This window comes from Charadrius vociferus, unplaced genomic scaffold, assembly GCF_000708025.1.
Source record: "Charadrius vociferus isolate BGI_N301 unplaced genomic scaffold, ASM70802v2 scaffold385, whole genome shotgun sequence".
Taxonomy (NCBI): Eukaryota; Metazoa; Chordata; class Aves; order Charadriiformes; family Charadriidae; genus Charadrius; species Charadrius vociferus.
The window spans coordinates 3,770,443-3,789,900 of record NW_009648925.1 but is presented as its reverse complement, the minus strand read 5'-3'; the positions used below and the strand labels follow the sequence as shown (position 1 = coordinate 3,789,900).

The following is a 19,458-nucleotide window of genomic DNA, read 5'->3' as shown; positions in this document are numbered from 1 at the left end:
ATGACTTACGCTAAGGTGTGCAGATGAACCTGGTACAGAGGGAAAGTCTGGCCATGGCAAATAAACCATAGTCAAATTTAGTGCTGGCAGAGGGATGGTGCAGAATGATTTACTATAACTCTTGTAGCATTCACGATACCAAGGGAGATATCAGCATTCTGCTTCATTAACCAGTCATTTTGATTGCTTTTTTTTTTTTTTTTTAAATTCTAGTAATTTTCTCTTCTTTGCAATTATATTAGGAGTCTAAATCCCTCTACATAAATTATAGCTTTCTTTTTGAGGGGGAGACTGGCCACGTGAGCTGGAAACACACTCTCCCCAGAAGCCAGAACCTGAAGTGAAAGAGCTTGAGCAGCAAAGCTGGACTAATTAAAAGATTATCTTTACCTTGCTCCCACAATGAGCTGGTTCCTGTTGGCATCCAGTGCAAGCTGAGAAAAGTCATGCACACCTGGATAGGTGAAATTCGACACCCAGGGCTTCAGATCTGCAATAAAAATGAGAAAGCAGAAAACAATAAAGCTGCTCTAGAGGCAGTGAGTTCACCCGGACATCCACTAATGGATTTCCTACCGAGTTATCTGTCAGGGGAAGGCTAATTAATAATCTATTTAAAGGGTTTCTATTTATTCTGATTCTCCGCAGAATGTGCAAAAAAGGGTATATAAAATGCAGGGCTGTCTCAGCAGTTATTTTCACATCCAAGACAGAGTGTCAGCATTGGTTTCGGAGACAACAGCAGCTCGATTTGACTTCTGTTAAAACTGGGGAACCACCTCCAGTGCCAGGGCTAAGTGATGTAAAGGGACTAGGTTGCCCACCATAACACCTCCGCAGCTTTGCCTTCTGTGCTAAGGAAAGGGAAACTGCTGCCCTCCAGGAAGAGAAGGTGGGGCCAACTGATTGAAAAACAAGTTAGAGTAGAAGTGATCTGCAGTCAAGACCTGGCTGCTCCAATGACAGGCTCTACCTTCTCTTTCAGGTTTTAAGTTCTCTTCTAGGTTTCACTCTATCTAACATCTGGGATCCTATCAGTTAATCCTTTCTTTATTTTGATGGAGGGGTCATCAAAGCATCTTTGCGGTTGATGGATTGCACGATCTTGAAACGGGCTCTATCAACTACCTTGGATTTGCTAATCTGGGTAATTGGCCAAGATGCAATCACACAGGTGAAATGCAAAGCAATAGATTTGGCTATGCTATGCTTGTGGAGACAAAGCTCTTCCAGAAGATAAATCTATTAACACAACATCAGTTGAGAGATGTAGGGCAGAGAGTCCTCACATAATAAAAAATACACCTGCTTAAAGAAAAAGCGGAATTACTATTTCTAGGGTACTCCCAGGAATGATGCTAAGGCATCCACAGAATCCCAGCTTTCAATACAGTTACCAGCTTTGACCTTGTTCACATCACAGATCACAGAATTTCAGCCTCTCACACCTTTCCTGAACAAAATAACTGGGGATAGATTCATACATATCTTTCAGAAAGTCATCCAGCTTTACTGTAAGGATGGATAGATTCATACATATCTTTCAGAAAGTCATCCAGCTTTGCTGTGAGGACTTCTCTTGGGAATGTATTCTAGCTGTTAACTACTCTGGGTATTACATACATGGAGAATACCACATATCTGAGAGAGCAAGGCACAAATGAGACCAAATCAATATATCTGTAATCCCTCTGTGACCTGTTGACAAGTAACCCTGCCTCATTCAAAAACTGACTGTTAAAGATCCAGGAGGCTCAACATGAAAGGTAATATCTTTTGGCCTCATGCCAACAGGATACCAATACACAGGCCAATGACCTGATGACTCATAACAATAATGATGCAGTTCAGATCAATTCAAAAGAGCTCTGAAAAAAATGCTCAATTGTCATTTTATATCCCCAATGATAAATTGAGAAGTCTCACTGAAGTCAGTCAGGTTGAATATTTTGTTGTAGGCATTAGTTCCCCTTTCCACAGGGGTGAGATGACAATGCTGATGAGGAATCTCATTAAGGCCTTTGGCGTCTTGACATGCTTTGTAGGATTACGGATGTTCAACGGTTTAAAACCATTGACGTATGGATATTTGCTGAGCAATTTCAAGTCCCTTCTCCCTCTAGGGACAGATGAAACCTAATCAAGCCCTTCAGTTATCAAAACCTTAAGAAAACACATATAAAAGTCCCTAGATGCCACTTGTCCTGCCTCCCTTTCCAAAGCAGAACCTTGTTGTGGTGCTTCTGCCCCGAACACCACCACGTTTCATAAGCCTCCTCACCACAGAACTGGTCCCCATCAGGCCTGGTCCCATGCCCTGCCTAACTGGTCACTGCCAGGACCTCTCCGACAAGGAGACCTCTATCCTCGCAATCTAAAAACCCTGTTGCCAGGAGCTGGAGGCTTCCAGCCCTTCTCAGCATTCCTGTCACACTGTGTAACCACACACAAGACGTGTACCTCCTCTGCTCTCCAATGAAAAGGCATGAGTTAAGGAATAACTCAGCCCGTCTAACCTTCAAGCATCTCCACCTCCTACACTCCTCTGGGACCCTTAATGATGTACTAGCACCAGGGAGGCACCGCAGTTTCACCTCTGGCATTCTCCTAACTAATGGGGCCGTCTTCTTTTCCTGTAGCTCTTTAGCTGCAGAGACATTTCCGAGCCAAGCAGCAGAACCAGCAACAATAATACCTTTCAGGCAGGTTAGCCGGCTGACATGTGCTGTGGATCTCCTGGCATTTCTGTTGGCTGATGGGGGTGGGATTAGGGGATTGCTATATAATGATGATACCTTTTAAGGATCCTGCTTTTAGGCCATAATTTCTCTTGTCATTTTACCTCCTCTCCTACCAACTCTTTCCTACTAACTAACCCGCTATTACAGTGCAGTAGCAGGAAGAATATTTCTTCATCTGCTGCTCTAAGCAAAAGCTCCTCACTTCAGAGAGGTACACTCATCAGTTCTTCCTTTTAATGGCAAGCTCTGTCAAATTACAGGTAAAAATAATTAAAAAAAAATTAAAGGCAGTAGGTGGCTCGAATCTTTCCATGTTGGCTGAAATGTCAATCAAGCCCAAGAAATAACAGGCAGTGTCTTGATTTCTATTACTACTGCAGGTGGTACAACTTATAAAGAAACCCTTCCCAGTTATTAAATTAAAGGCTGCAAGCCATGCATCCTCATAGCAAAATTAAGCTTTTATAGGCATGTAGTTGGAGATTATTAAACCCAGCATGGTCCCTGCTAAGAATGTCTAAATGTGAGTTGTCAGAATTAATGCCAAACGGCACATTTTCCCTCCCAACTTCCTTTCTTCCTGTGAAGAGGGAAGGGATAAAGTGGAATGGAAATGCAACCAAGAGTCAGGACATGGTCTTTTTTCATTCAACACATTCAAATCTGCTGCTCAGACCACAGGCATCCCTAAGGACAGTTCCAGCCTTTCATTTTGAAACTAGCTTAGTTCTGCAAGGTAAGTGCTGCCCTGGGTCTATCTGAGTTAGCTGAAGTTTACACATATGGACCCAATGAACTCCAGAGTTTGCTTGTATTTGACCTTTCTCAGCAGGCTGATTTTTCCAGTGCTGACTCTTTAATTTGGCTGGAAACCTTCAGTGCTGGGGCATGTTTACATTTGCAAAAGTATCTGTTTAAAAACAGTATGAAAAATTAAAAACCAAGGCCCTGGCTTTGCATGTCGGCAGCAGGAGCCGGAAAGCAAAGAACCACATGGCTTAGGGGCAAAATGTTCATCAAGGCCTCCTTTGTGCTTCTCATCTCTAATCATTTCCAGGGGGTTAAAGATCCATGCTCTCACTTCCTCCACATGAGGACCAACGAACAAAAGTTTAATAGTTTCCAACACCGTCCACCGCCAGACATCTGATTCAGAGCCTCTAAAGCTCCGCAAGTCCCTTCACAGCTCAAGGTGGTTCAGGTATCCAGCTGCAAAGAAGGCAAAGTTTCACAGGAAATGTAAGTCTGCAGACGCAGCTGCGCTCAGGCTATTATGTATGCATAAGACAAGGTGAAAAGAGGCCCTCTGCCATTTCGGAGGGTGGTCCCTGCAGCCTGCAAGCACGCTGCTCTGCACCGGCTTCCTGAGAGTACAGGACTGGGATGAGGATTAGTCAGCTGCACACAGGACGGCGTGCCAAATTGCGGAGCTGCGTTTAAAGGCCTGATCCAGAGGCTCTTCAAATCATTGGCGGTTTTCCACTGAGCTTGATGGGGTTTGGATCAGCTTCTAAAGATGTGGTAAACCTGGTAATACTTGAGCCTTCATCTCCTCAAAACCAGCTGCTCCCCACCTCGCCCTTACACTGTGTGTTTTGGAGGAAAGAAGTACGTAAACACCGAGTTGAGACTTCCCTGTCTGAAGGACAGCATTTACTGCTTCATCTCACTTGAGCCCACTTGTAGCTCCCATCTCCAGCAAGCTGTAACAGCTTTGCGCATCCAGCACACACCACGCAAGAGCAGAGAGGTTAAATGACCATGCCTTGAAATTGCAAAGCCATTGCTAGGTGCACGGAGTGTGGCCAATCGCTGTGTTATTCAAGACCATCTCTTCCGGAATAATTCTCAGCACGAGTTTCCTAGTCTGGAGCAAAAGAAACTAAACTAAACAGGACCAAGGATTCTTTGTGCAAAATAAGGGTATACCCACATATAAACTACCCACGCTTTTATCTGAGCTAGCTTTGAATACCAGCGAGGCTGCATGAGCAAAAACCTTGTCTTGAACTATTTCTCCTGAGTTCAAGTATTTCTCCTGTGTTTTGGGCAGAGCTTGCACCCAGTATGAATACCACACTGCCAGTTGTAAAGTCACTATCTATACTGGAGCTGGATAGTTGAAAGCCAATTCAGGCACGTGTATGTGATCTCTGTTCATACTTTTGAGTAGCAGTGTAGTTGCTGCTCTAAGTGTCCACACATTGAGTTATTCTGGAATAGCTGCTCATGACTAGTGCCAGGTATAGTCACTAGTTGTGCTACCACATAGAAACATGAGTCTTCGACTGAAAACAGGAGGACTGCACAGAAAATCTTCAAAGATATCAGAAAAAAGACCTTAAGGGAGGAAAATAGCGAAGTTAAACAAGAAGATCCAGGGATCCCATTCCAGAAAAGACAACCTGAACCACATAGATTACATAAAGCCCCTGTAAAATAAGTAAAGGCTTGTGCAATGAAGTAGAGCATATATATAGCACCGGGGGCCTGCCAAACTCAATGGGAATAAACAAATACCTGTTCTGCAACAACTCGGACCTACTTTTGTGCAGTGTTAACTTCACCACACATTCAGTGCTTCCCTTACTGCCTCAGTACGGACTCTTTTAAGTTCTCTTAACTCAGCTTATGATTTCATGGCATGTTTAATTACTGTGTGAGTATTTCAGCATTCCTGGGGAGGCCCAGATGACAGCCATGACTTCTGTAACTGTACAATCTCCCCTCCTTTTTGTTTGCTTCAGTGGTGGCACAGGGCAAACTATGTATAGTGAGTAGATATAGATATAGTAGATAAACTATGTATAGAGTATATGCCAGTATGTGACTGGCAGATACTCCAGCTTGCAAGTACTCAACCATTTAGATCTTTTTCAGACCACCCATTAGCCTGGAGGATTCTCAGTGTTGTATCCCAGCAATGACTAACAGATGCAAATCACTTTGTAACATAAGGTGAAGTCTCAGGCTGTCTTCTTGGTATATACTGACGAAATGTCCCCTTTTCAGAATCAGACCTACCATCTCACACCATTCTCTGCTTCAATTATCCCCAGTATTCAGAGCATTTTTCACAAAGTAGACAGTTGCCAGCTAAGACTGAGGCCACAGTTTCCATTCTGTTTGGGCCACAGACCAGAACCCATCAGAAACAAAGCAAACAAGGCTGTAACCAAAGATCAGAAGGCTACCCATGCTACCACCTGTCTTCTCAAATGCAGCGCGTGGACATGTCCAAGGACACACAGAGGTCGAACTCTACTTACAGTGTTATCTTTATTAGACTGACAATGAATCATATTTTAATACCAGCCTCATTTTAAATTTTAGCTCTCTGTTGTAGGTCACACCACAGGTTAGCGCAATACATGTTGGAAAATAACTTTCACTCCTACCCCATGCTGAGATGTAAAAGTAGCCTCCACAACACAAAGTGCTCCACAATTCAGCAAATTTATCAGGGGAAGGAGAAATCTTTTGCTGTGCGGGCAGAGCTGAGCAAACAAATGTGTCAGCACTCAGAGCTCAACTTTACTCATGAGGCCAAAAAACTCAAGCTGGCTTTACCCCAAAAGTCCTCCTACACATACATATCACCCTGCTGTCTTGTCTTCCCATCACCACCTCCACCTCATTACTGGTATTCTCTCTTTCTTTAATCTGATCCATTGAAATCTTTAATTGTACATTAAATACGTCCTCATCCCAACTGCTGCAATTTCTAGCTTCATTGCCTTCTTAAATCTCTGATATCCACTCACAGTTACGAGGACTCAGAAGGCAGTTGGCAGAGTACAAGCCCTTCTACAAAATGGGCCAAACCAGCAGTTTCCTTCTCTCTCCCCTCAATACCCAAATCCAACTCAGATGTTCTTCCAGCTGTCTCATTTTCATGGTTTCACTCAGTTTACCCCCCTGACCCCACATTCACCTCCTCTCCCACTCCTGCTTTCCTTTCTAGCAGTCTTCACCTTCCAGCTATGTTTCCACCTTATTTCCTACCCACTCAATCAATTCTTTCTGTTTTGGCCAACTATGAAACTCCTCCTCAGATGAGAGAAACAATGAGCTAACCCATGAGTGGCCTGAGAGTCACTGTGACAGCAGTAAGCCATTCCCTTTCAATGAGATCCAAGAAGCAAAAGAGTTGCTAATGCCTGTCCAAAAACATGTGGATAGAAGATAACTGGATGAAGAAAGAATAAGACTTTTTCTCTTGGTATCATGAAAGAGGGAATAGTCCCGTATCTCAGCTACCAACGAACAGAAGGAGACAGAAGAAAAAGCTCTGCTCTTTACCACCCTGAAGGGAAAAAAAAAAAAGAACCAAAGACTTAGGTCGTACCTTCACAGAGCCACAGGAATCACAATAATCATCATAACATCATAAATTTATCGTTTAAAGTTATGTCAAATCCAGATGATTTTGCACCTCTCCCCTCACTGCCTACAGTTCCTCCTTGAACCAACCTTGCTGAGCTTCTTCCATGCCAAGAGAAAAATGACATCTGGAGAAGCAGGCATGGTCCCAGGTGCCCTATGGTGCTGACATAGGAGTACGCTCTGTCCTGGGCACACCATGAAACTATCTAGTGTCTCAGTGCTTCCAATTGTTAAATGGGTTTAGGGATACTGGCTAGTGCATCAAGGCCTAATTATCTGTAAAACACGCGATGTACAGGAGGCACTAACTCTCGCTAATGCATACCAAGCATCTAGACTCTTTGTTTCCTAAATTTTAATCATTTCTTCAAAACAAGTGTTGCTAAATTGTTTCAATATGGAGAAAAAATAACCTAGTCCAAACCTAATTTTTGCAAAAGTACAATTATGACTGCTTGTTTATTTACTTTGTTTATTATTAATATGGAGCAGCTGGCAAAACACACCAGTCTATCAGGAAGAACCCAGGGATTTAATCCCAGATAAAGAAAACAACAGAAAATAAGCATGAACTCACTCCCAGTATGGGACAGTGTTCTGTTAAGTTGTCCTGGGGGCCTCCCAAGGAAGGAGATCGAAGGACCGTGAGTCACATTACCAATTCTGCACATTTCTAAAGTTCTTTGGCATTTCTGCTCCATCAGAGAGGCCAGCCTTGGCCCATTTTCTTTTTTGCTTGGGTTCCTATTTGCAGATGGTGAAGGGCAGGCAAAAGCTCAATCAAGACCAGCCCCAGGGAGAGCCAGGAGACTTCCACTTGGTGAGTCCCCAGGCCTCAGGGAGGGGGGTTGGGAAAGAAGTCATGTAACATGAGAGAGGCTCTTCCCTCTTCAGCATGCCTCCTGTTGCTCAGACCCCCACAAGACCTCAAACCCCAACCACCATCCAGCATTGCAGATCCTTGCTGGCAACGGCCAATTAAGAGCAAGAGGAGACGCCACAGTGCTGCAAGGGTGTAGGATACGGTCTATGAGTCACGAGCATGTCCATTTGCCATGCCTGAGATTGACAGGACCAAAGGTGTGTGCCTACACAGCACAGCACCTCGTGGAAAGAACGGATCTGGCTTTCCTCAGCAGGCTACCACCCAGGGCAAACACTACCCTAATGCTGCCTCCCCTCCTCCTCAACAACCCTCCTCAAAAACCTTGCCTGCTACCCCACGCAGCTCTGCATCAGCTCTGCACGGTGTCATCAGCCATAGCCCTGTGTCCCACCACCACCTTGTGAAACTCTGCTAACCAGCGCCACACACAACCCCACTGTTAGCAAACCTGGAGCTTTCTTTTTTTTCTTAAGAATGTTGAGTGTTTAAGTATTGTGATCCATTGTTTACTGAGACAAGACCTGCAGCTGTCACGCAATCTCCCTCGCTGAAAAAGATAAGGTGAGTGCTCATGCATCACTTGCAGCTTCCTATGACATTCTGATCAGCGTAATCCCTCTTCTCAGACAGGAAAGCAAGCTGCATCTTGGCTCCTACAGCCACTGCAGTCTGATGGAAAAAACACTCCTTTGTCATCATTCAACCATCGCTCAGTCTACCTCCTCCACATCTGGAGGCAAATTTTTTTCACTATCCTTACAGTTACGTGTCTACATCAGCCACTTGCACCAGCAAAGATGGTGCATGATTCAGGATAATTGTTTTCACTAGCGAGAATGTAGGAGAGGGCACAGAAAACATGGCTAAAGTCCTTGAATTTCACCTGCAGGTAGACAGATCTGCCACAGAAGCAGATGTGTCTGATTTTGATGAACATCTGAAACAGAAGCTGACCCTCTTTGCAGGTTCACCAGAGACTGAACTGGAGATGCCGCAAGTTTGTGCTTTTCAGTTAGCCAAGCCTATGAGGACTCCTGTCTTTTGTGGACAAAGGTCCCACCGTGAGTCAGTTACACCAATGAATTGGAGCAGAGGCTGTAAAATTCTGAAAGACTTTTGAAATGAACCTGTTCTCATAAGGATCAGTGTTTTTAAATTGGAAGCTGGCTAATAATAGTAAAGGTTTATCAAAGACCACATTTCACCAATGACCTCCACCTCTTTAATTAACGTGCTGTAAAACAGAGTAATCCCCGTGTATAAAATACAAATCTGAATTTTGCAGTTCAAGCACTTCCATTAAAACACATTCTAAGGATTGCCCAATGTTATATAAAGGAAAGGATGGATGATCTATGAAGTCAGAGCTTTTAAGCCAAAGCACAAGAGTTTCTTCAGGATTTTATCTCCACCTCCTAAAGCTACAAATGATCATAAAAACCTCTAATGCAGTCTACTGTGTATTGCAGATCACAGACTTTCATCCAGCTAATCCTATACTAAGCCAAGGAACGTGCTGGATTTCTTAACCACTTGGTTCCGCCATGTTAGAGGAACAACTTGGCCTATTGGACCTATGGTAGCAGAAGTCACTAGAAACAAAATTATATGCTATAGTTTCCATTTACAGACTTGATGTTTCAGTGCTGTGCACTTTGACTCTGGTCTAGCTCAGCACATAAGCATACACTCGGTTTCAAGTACACAATCCCACAGATTCAAGGTAAGTACATATTAAGTGCTTGACTGAGCTGAGACTGATTGTGGCTTTCCAGGGTGAAACCCGCATGGTTAAACAAGAATATTTCTTATGAGATTGCTAGTACTAAAGTGAACTTTATCAAAGCATAACAACATCCTTGAATGGAAGGTTTTAGGAGAATGTGATATATTAACACACATCAGAAGCAGATGTGTTAAATAAATGAGGTCTGCCATACCACTGGCTCACAAACTTATTCGGTTAGGGAACTATGCTAAGTAAACTTTAAAATTGAGAATGAGGTCTCCATAAGGCATGTTTTTGTTTGTACTGAGCAACAGAAAAAGAAGAAAAGCGCTTTGCTTTGCTTTCCACCCTCTTTCCTTTCTCTGAGATGCTGTCTGCGATCTGAAAAGAGGCAGCCCACTTCTATGTCCTAGATCTAACCACTGTGCCAAAGAAAGAACCATGCACATGCTGCTGTTAGCTGCTCTTGTTAGCCCCAGTTACACCAGCAGGATCTCTGAAAATATAAATAAGCTATTGTGCTGTTGACCAGAGTTTTTCATGGCCTCGGTCCATGCATACTATGCTGGTAACCTTCTGAGTACCTGTTCCTACACATCATGATCCCACCTCACTCAGTCCTGTTCCTGAGCATGCCCTCCCTCTCATCATCATCACCACTCACGGTCAGAGGCTGCTCCTTTACTTGAGCTCTTGTACCTCTTTAAAGTTTTACCTTCCCCTACTCCAACACGTAAGAGTTACTCAATCACTCTGCTTCCTGAAGCTTCACCATAAAGTCTTCCTTTTCTCTCCTGCTTGTCATGATTTGCTCTGTATACAGCATTTTGTGAATGAAGGGCACTCTTCTAAGACCCCTTTCCCTTCTTGAGGCCCCAAGGAACAGCACATTGAATAATTTTTTCAATCAAATCTCATTGCAATTACTTGTGAAGTGCCTCGGACACCATCAATGGGGAAGTGTCAAAGAACTACCATCATTATTGTTATAACTATTATTATGGAATGAAAAATATATTGAGAGCTGTTAGGTGTAATTTTCAGAAGTTTTGCCTGAGAACAAATTACTTCCCTAACCACTGTATATTTATGGCTTTATTAGTCACAATTTTCAAACAAATTCTAAATCAACCCTAAAGAAGAAAATATCAGCTTCATTTGCCACAGTTCCATTTTTCAAGATTAAAAAGAAAATTTCCACAAGCTTTGCTTAATGGAAACAAAATCTATACTGAAATGCACCAAAGGTCAAATATTCTGTAGCACCCATAGGATGCCACCGGTTTCCAGTAAAAAATCTGTCATTAGTTCATGTTTGGACTCCCTGTATGGAGATTCAAGGGCAGCAAGGCTATGAGCTAGAAGACAATTCTCCCGTAATGTATTTTGCCTTCCCTTTGATATTCAGGCAGATATACCTCTCATACTTCACCCCACAATCTTCATCCTTCGTTAACTAAAATTTTGGTTTGGATTGTCAAACTCTCACTTGCTCAAGAAAAGTGTAAATCTTTATCAGAATTTCCTAAGGGGCTTTCCTAGCTGGCCTTTGGAGTTGATGGATGCTAATGTGCTTTTTTTCCATCAATATACAGTATAGGGAATAATGTATTAGTGACCAATTCAACAATAGTGTGGGTGTTTGGTAAAATGTCAAGAACCTTCAAAAGAAATAAATCATACCCTATTATCCTTCAGCCCACAAAGTTAAAACAGCTTTTGCTTTCAGTACAACAAGCGAACACTTAACTGCTCCCCACAGATTTCAGTGTTTGAAGCTGGCCACATTTCAATATAATGTTGTTTAAAGAAAGAAAATATTGAGAAAATATACAGCAAGCTACATTCAAGCAACCTGAATCACATTCATCTGCTAGAAGGTAATAATTACAGACAGTCTGAAATAAAATCCCAGATCTAAACACTCCCAAACTAATTCATTTTGAAAACCTGCGGCAACAGACAAAGCAACTTGTCTGTATCTAGGAGAGACTGAGAATTATACAATGGGTTAAACTGAACGCACACCAGCCATGATGATACGGTCAGCACAGCTGAGATTCGCAGTCCTGAGAAGATCTGGGATATAAGCTATTTAACCAAGTCCTCCTCTCTCCTATGCTTCAGCATGAGATCAGCTGAGGTGTTTTTATGGATGAAGACAGGCTGCAATTATTAAAGCAGGGACAAATGATGTTTTTCCAGCTTACGCTAACTGCCATGACCCAGGGGAGAAAGCCCTGGAAGACAGAACAGAAAAAAAAAAGGGAAGTCTATCATACTTTTTCCTGAGCATAGTGATTTAATGGATAAAACTAATGAGAAATAAATAATGGTAGAAACTGCAAGTGGAAACCTGTCTACAACTCATTTCCAGTTAAGTTGTGAACATCCAAGTGACTCATATAACACAGATGAGTTTGCAAACTTTTAAGCACTTCCTTGGTAAACAAGCTGAAACCAAGCACTCTGCACCCATTACAAACATATACGCACGTCAGTCATGGCTCTGGCTCGAAATAACAAATTTGACGTAGTATTGCTGTGGCAGAAGATGTTTCTGGCTTTCCCAAGGGGCATGTTACAAAGGAGCTCCAAATGTCTCTAATGAATAGCAAAGGTGCTTTATGTCTAAGGAACAGCTGTATAACAATGAAGGATAATGCTAAGAACCAGGACAGTGCGGCAACGGCATAGCCCAGTTGGAATGCAGGGACTGATCCATTGGTTATAAGGTATATAAGGAAAAGACAAGAAAGATGAGCATGACTGACAAGAATTAGAAACAATTTCTCTGGTGTTTGGCTTACCAGAGTGGTCCACAGTGGAGCTGTGCTGGGATGGCATATTGTTGAGTGAAATGGGACTTGGAAGCATGTGTACATGCATGTATAAATAGAAAAGGATGCACTAAGAATATACCTGACTTGTTTCACTAATTTCTCAAGTCACTGAAAAACAAACAAGCATGCAAGATCCCTAATGCAGCTACCCACTCACAGCCAAATAGGTAATAAGACACCAGAAACAGGCTCCTGGGAAGTAAAAGATCATTTTCTTATTGATCTAACAAGGGAAATCAAACTTTAACTGGATTTCTTATAAGCACAGAGTACAACAATCTAATTATGAAAAGCCCAAACTGGGTACGTTATTATTGATGGTGAACTGTACAATGAGCATCATTTATAAGCCCCGGGGAAACTGGGGCACCGTTGTGTTAGTTTGGTACTGTGCAAACACATAGGACAGTGCTCACAGCACAAATTCCTAACCTGTCCCTCACAATCTCTCTGTGGTCTGCTAGGATAAATCATTCAGATCACAACCCCTTCCCAGCCCACATCTCTCCTGGCAGGCCAAACTTTATCTTGAGCATATAAAATAAGCATATTTAGGACCAGAATTTATGTCTCTTGACTTGTCTAGACCATTTTCTCTAGGTCACAAGTACTGGCAGGTGGTTTGGGAATGGACTCTGTAAAGAAACAGGCATTTCTTCAGGTCCAAACACAGCTAAAGTAAAAGCATTTGCATACATAGACTCCTTTCTGCTTAAATGAGGATGTTGTGTACTGTGTTCCATCTTTCTTACCCCTCCCATAGCAATACAAAGAGATATCAATTCAAATAGACAGTTGACTAATGTGTATGAGATACAATAAGCAGAGATGAGACATAAAAACCACATAATTTCTCAGGAAATAAGTTAAAAACTAGGCAAAAAGGAGTTTTGCTTGGATTCTTCCATGACAAGGATACTTTCCAGCCAACTGGATGTTAAGAATACCATAATCTGGAGGAAGAGTGCAATAAAAAGAGAGGCTGAGCACAAGTAAGGTGGGAACTGAAGACTGGAGAACACAAAACATGTTACGGCATCCCCTCTGTATTGCGATGGGAAGCCTGGCTAGCAAGGTTGTGAAAAAGAAACTATTCAACCCCTTTGTAACATAAACTGCTTTGTGAATCTGTTCGTTCTGGCAGTAAATTAATGCATCCTGTACAACTGAATGGTGTGGGGCCTTACTTATTATTACCGCCCATCCACTGACAATTACTGCTGTAACATAATCCTCCCCCCTGGCAGCAGGAGCACCAGCAGGGCTGCTGCTAAGGTCCCTCTTTCAGTCATTGGTTCGACATTTCCAGTGTACAGCAGGTTGTGATCCATGGGCCAATGTATTTGGAGACCCACAGGAAGCCCATGAGCCACACTGCTGAGCAGAGACACCCTCAGAGTGATTTGCAATGGCACATAAGATGTAGATTCCCCTGCTTGTCTCCCCTGTAGTCTAAACCTTCCTGGGCTGGCATCAGAACAGGGTATAGCTTTAAGGTAAATCATATTATGAACTGAGATGTGTTTTTGGAGGTGTGAGCCCTCTTCCATAAAACATAAACACTATGTGCAGAGGAAATAAGGTGCCTTTAATTTTATTCCTGTGTATTTTTCAGCAGAAAATACAGGATTAAACCGTATCATGAACAAACATGAGGAAACAGGTGCTGAGAAAAAAAAAAAAAAAAACCACCTCTGAATATAACTTGGGTTTAAAAGACCCAAATGAAAATCTGGATCATTTTCTTGATGCGTCTGCAATTTCCATCTTTATTTCTTTTATATAATTGTTAAGTTCTGATTAACCCATACCAGTTTTTGCCCTCTATCAATGAAGAGAGAAAGGGAACAAGAACAGCGAAAGGAGAGGAGAGACCATTTATTTCCATGAAAAATTCATGCCTGATTAAAACAAAGCAAACTGGCAGATTATGACTGTGTTTATGAAGCCATCACTTCTGCGGAGAAGCACTCGCATTGAGTGCCAAAAATGCCCACCAATTCCTCAACATCAGGAAGCGGGGCTCTAATATTCCCTGCAGAATGATTTATCTCAGTGCTGGATCCCACAAATACATCCTCTATAAAAAAGTTTTGTGCTCCTGGTTATAGAAAGAATGCTTGCTTTTTCTCTTTTCTTTACCTATAACATCCTCATTATTGTATTATCTATTCAAATATCCAATGGAGTTCCACCATGTTATTAACTACAAGAGTTTCTCCTTTCACCCCCCCCCAGTTAGACAGATGGTTAGACTTATTTAGCAATCAAAATCAAGGTTTATTTACTCACTGGAGCACCAGAGCAAAGTTAGAGTCAGTGCCATATCATGCAGTCTTAAAGATTTTGCTAATTTACTTTAATCCATTTAAACCTTTAAAGCATAGATAATAGAAAACAGACAAGAAATCTCTTACACTTTCCAAATTAAGAGACAAGAGTTTCCTCCTCTGCAAAGAAGGGTAAAGCTTTCTAGAAGAATCCTGAAAGGTCAGCAAGGAAGCCTTTGACTACTTTCTTCCTGGAAACCCTATCTCAAAGGTCACAAAACCACAACTAAATTGCCTTTAGCAAAGACCCTAACTAGAGACACATTGCAAGGTACTTAATTGCCTTTAGTGAAGAATGTAACTGGAGATGCATTGCAAAGCCTTAAATGGGAACCAAAATCAATATTTCAACATTTAGGAGGAAACCATTTTTAGCGAGGAGATTCAGCAGCTGATGATGCTGGCACACTCAGCTTAACACACTAGTCTGGGGTGAATTCAGAAATAATGGTGGTACCGATATAATGATCTAACTGTAGTGTGGGTAAGTGGACAGATTGGACAAACAGCAACTTACCAATACACACTCATGAAAAATCCAACTGGGATAAGGACAAGAGAATTTCCATGTTGCAAAAGAACAGTAAAAGGATTGCCCATTGCAACACAAAGGCCCCCTCACATTCTTAAGACCTTGTCAAGATAAATGGCCAGATGAAAGACGGAAAAACTACTAGTTGAGGAGATAAATACAAAACAAATGCAACAAACAAAAAGGCAGCGGCTCCCTGCAATTTTAAAACAATTTACTTCTCTTGCATTCAAGTACTTCCACATTCTCCATCACTTTTCACTTATTAAGTGTCTGGATCCAGCCAGCCAGGTGAGGTGTATAAGCATTACTGAATCCAGTTAGAAAAAAGGAAACTGAAACAGTTTCAGTGTGGCACAAGATTACAGGGAGCCTGTAGCAGAATTGAAAATGGACCAGTAGTCCTAAAACTGCCTGAATTCACTGCTGTGAAACCTCAAAGTTAAAACACTGTAAAGCATCAAAGGGAATACGATTCATCAGGCCACTTGCACTGGCCTGTGGAACACAGGTGTAAGGAAAACAGCACAGACTAAACCATCATCCATATCAACACCAGGAGAAGGACTTCAAAATGGATCATCCTACTGGAACTTGAAACAGGAATAGAAGCTCTTACCTTCAAAAGCAATTGTGGGGTGTTCTTTCCTGACACATTGCTGATGTTCAGCTTCAGAGTATTCAGGTACATTCTGTGATGCTGAGAGATGAAAAGCGAGAAGAAAAAGGCTTGGCAATGACAGGGAAATGGCCTTTAATCTTGAAACAACCATGACTGAAGGGCGGCTGCAGATCTAGCTTCCAAGGTAGGCCCAGGGACGATACCTGAAATACAAATAATTCCACTTTCAGAAAGACAAATGCTTATCCAGAGTGTGTAACATGGGCAGAGAAGGGTGGAGGTTCCCCTTTCATCCCAACCCCACTTGTGCTAAGCACATAAGATAATATTCCACAAACACTATCTTAAAAAAAAAAAAAAAAAAAAGACTCAATTTACAACTGTATTTGGGCTCCTAACTTCAAAGAGAAGGGAAGCGTGCAGCTCTCTAAATATATATCTCTGTGGACCTTTGGGGTATGTGTCCTTATACAGCAGCCGGTGTGCAATGGCCAGTGCTGACAACAAGAAATCTCAAATACTCCAGATGTGAATATATCCCCCAGTGGGGACACCTCACTCCTCAGTTTCATGACACGTCCATGTCTAAACATCATGCTACATTCAAGAGTTTGCTAAGGAAAGGCCTACACCAGTCATCACAAAAATACATATGCAATTAATACTGTTCTAATAGATTTATACATTTTACCACTGCTGTTTTAAATGTCTTGAAACAAGAAAAGCCAATTTAAAGGTGTTTCCAGGAAAGTGCTAATTAAGGTAACATAAAAATTAAAAGAGCTTAATGGGAACAGTGAGAAGTGAGTCAATTGCCTGCATTATCATGGGATGCTATGGCTCCCAGTCACAAGAGCTGAGGCACAGCTAAAGAGGAGGAGCACTTACTCTCAGGCTAGGAGAGGGGAAAGCCATGCCTTTACTACGTGAGCATTTTTAACAACAGCAGCAGACAATATATATAGCTCAAAAATATTCCCGTGGGCCTACCAGGCCTGAGGCAGGGGACGGAGGATTAATTAGCCTGTGCCACAAGCTCCTCAAGATGCTGCTGCATCTTAGGAAAATCTGCATTGCCAAATTTAATCTTACTGATGTCCGTGTTGTATTCTCCTATGTAACTTTTTTCAGTTATTGCAAACACATGTTTTCAAACAAATGGAGTCTCCTACCTTTAAATCTTATCTAGTGATAAAGCTGATTCTGATTAAATTCCCACATACCGAGATTTTCAGTTCCTGCAGGTGTAGTGATTCATAAGGGTAGTGTAACGCCTGCAGTGCCCTATACCTCTATATTTTTGTTCAGAGTCTCCAAAACACCTTCAGTGATCTGAAGTGGCCAGGATGATAACATGAGGTACTGCCTGATACACGATGACAGGCTCATGGCATGGAGGAAACTCCAATATAGGGGACAATATTGTGACATCAAGGAGTTGGAAGAAGTTTGTAAAGGCCTTTGGACATCACAGGAGCAATAAGGGACTGCTTACAGCAGCAATGGGAGACAGCTGGTTTGAAAGAGGAATCCTATGTTTTATTCTTATCTATATTTCTCTGTGATTTTAAACACTGGCATAAAGATAAGTTGCCAGCACATCCATTATGCGTGTCCTCAGCAGCAGCTCCATACCACTGACTGAAAATAGCGTTGGCATTCAGGATCTAGGGTAGTTCTAGGGACTTGGTTTCCCAACTACTGTGCGTGAGAGATTACATCATTTCACATTTTTTCCAGCCCCATATACATGCAGACTTTATGCAGGGATGTATAAAATCCCCTCCCAGTTCTCCAAAGGAGGTTCTACAGCGCTTCACTACAGAGGTGGTTTGTTTTTTGGTTGTTTGTTGTTTTTTTTTTTTAAACACAGCGAATATCATGTTAAATTAAAAAATGGGACTGGCAGAAGTATGAGATGTGACATCATCGAAAGCTAAAGCCAGCACTGCGTTTAGTCATTAAGCACAAGCATACTGCAGGGCGTACACCACTGAGTACTATGGCATCTTGGATGATGAAGATGTGCAAGTCACGCTGTCATGAAAATTATTGATGATGAAGCATTGGATTATCTTTTCGGCCATTGGTTTAAATGATCATTTTTTTCAGTACAGATCCAGAAGTGAAACCCAGCACAGAGATGTGAACCCTAAGGATATGCATTTTATATAGTTCTCAGATCCACCTAAAAGTTTCAGAAGAGACAAAGCCAAACTTTCCTTGGATAGGAAATAGTTGTTGTGGGAAATGCACAAGAGGCAAAAGGACTTCTTCACTGTCAGATATCCTTGCTGGAAACTGGAAGAGACAGTCATGGAAATCTCACTTTATGCATGCTCTGCTCTTCCCAGTGTAGCCATTACTGGCTAATCCTAGAAATAAGGTACTAAACCAGACAGACTTTTAGTCTGAGCCGATGTGGCCATTTTCACATACTAAGCATCCCAACAATGGTCTCAAACTAGGTGAAAAAAATTCTTAAATCAAAGACACATGGTAGGATCCCATGCCCCACTAAGGCCCTATGTGATCTACAATCAGCAGATGAGTAAATTCAAGTTTCACAGTCATCAGGGTCATGAAATGATAAAAAGTTGCATACTGGAAATCTTCGTAACATCCCACAGCCTATTCTCTTCCAAAGCAGAGCACATTTACTAGTGTTTTGTCTGGACTAGTTGTAAAATGTGCCAAGTAGCTGGATTTCTGCCACTTTCCCTGGGAGATTTTACCACAGTCCAAGAGACTTCAGTGTTCCTTAGAAAGCTGTGACCAGTATTTGGGGTAAAGTTCCATCTTCTTTTTCCTTATTGTCATAGGGAAATCCGAAGTGTGTATGAAAATAATGGTTGCAAACTTGACGTGAAGTAGAAAGTAATACATGACCAAACAAAGACGGAAAAGAAAAATCATAAAAAAATTGTATCCTTCCCTATGTCCCTGTTGTGGTCCCCCATCTCCCACATCCAATTGCATCCATCAAATGTGTGGAGCATTCATGTGCTGGGAAGTTGAACAAAATCAGTGTCACGTGCAGCCCTGAGTTGGTGTCTACTGAAGTCAAAGTCAATGGGTAAATGCCAGCTTGATCAAGGGTGACAGAAGCCAGAGCCCTAGAGCACAGCTGAACAATATTCAGACGGTGGATAGCATTGCAAAAGGTTACTCCTTCAATCTGCCCCTTCCCAGGCTGCCTTTTTCATTTTTTTCTCAATATTTTGAGAGACTAACTCAGTAATTGCTCTTCCCACCTGCTGCAACTTTATTTCTCAAAAAAACATATTCCGAATATGAAGCAGTGCCATGTGCAAGAAGAGCAGGTCAACTGTATGCCAAGAGCAAACTAGTAACTGCCTGGGAGAGTCCAGCAGCTAGTTAAGAAGTGT

General features: G+C 42.1%; 1 protein-coding gene across 1 annotated transcript in view; it reads right to left on the bottom strand.

Moving 5' to 3' along the window:
- The window catches only part of SEMA5B (sema domain, seven thrombospondin repeats (type 1 and type 1-like), transmembrane domain (TM) and short cytoplasmic domain, (semaphorin) 5B), a 136,090-nt gene extending 119,870 nt beyond the window's left edge, over positions 1 to 16,220 (bottom strand). Inside the window, exons 1-2 of the mRNA XM_009887274.1 lie at positions 16,067 to 16,220; positions 391 to 490 (exon numbers count right to left, since the gene is read on the bottom strand). Of these exons, the coding sequence (XP_009885576.1) occupies positions 391 to 490; positions 16,067 to 16,220 (254 nt within the window). The remainder of the gene's footprint in view (positions 1 to 390; positions 491 to 16,066) is intronic.
- Positions 16,221 to 19,458: the final 3,238 nt, after the last annotated feature.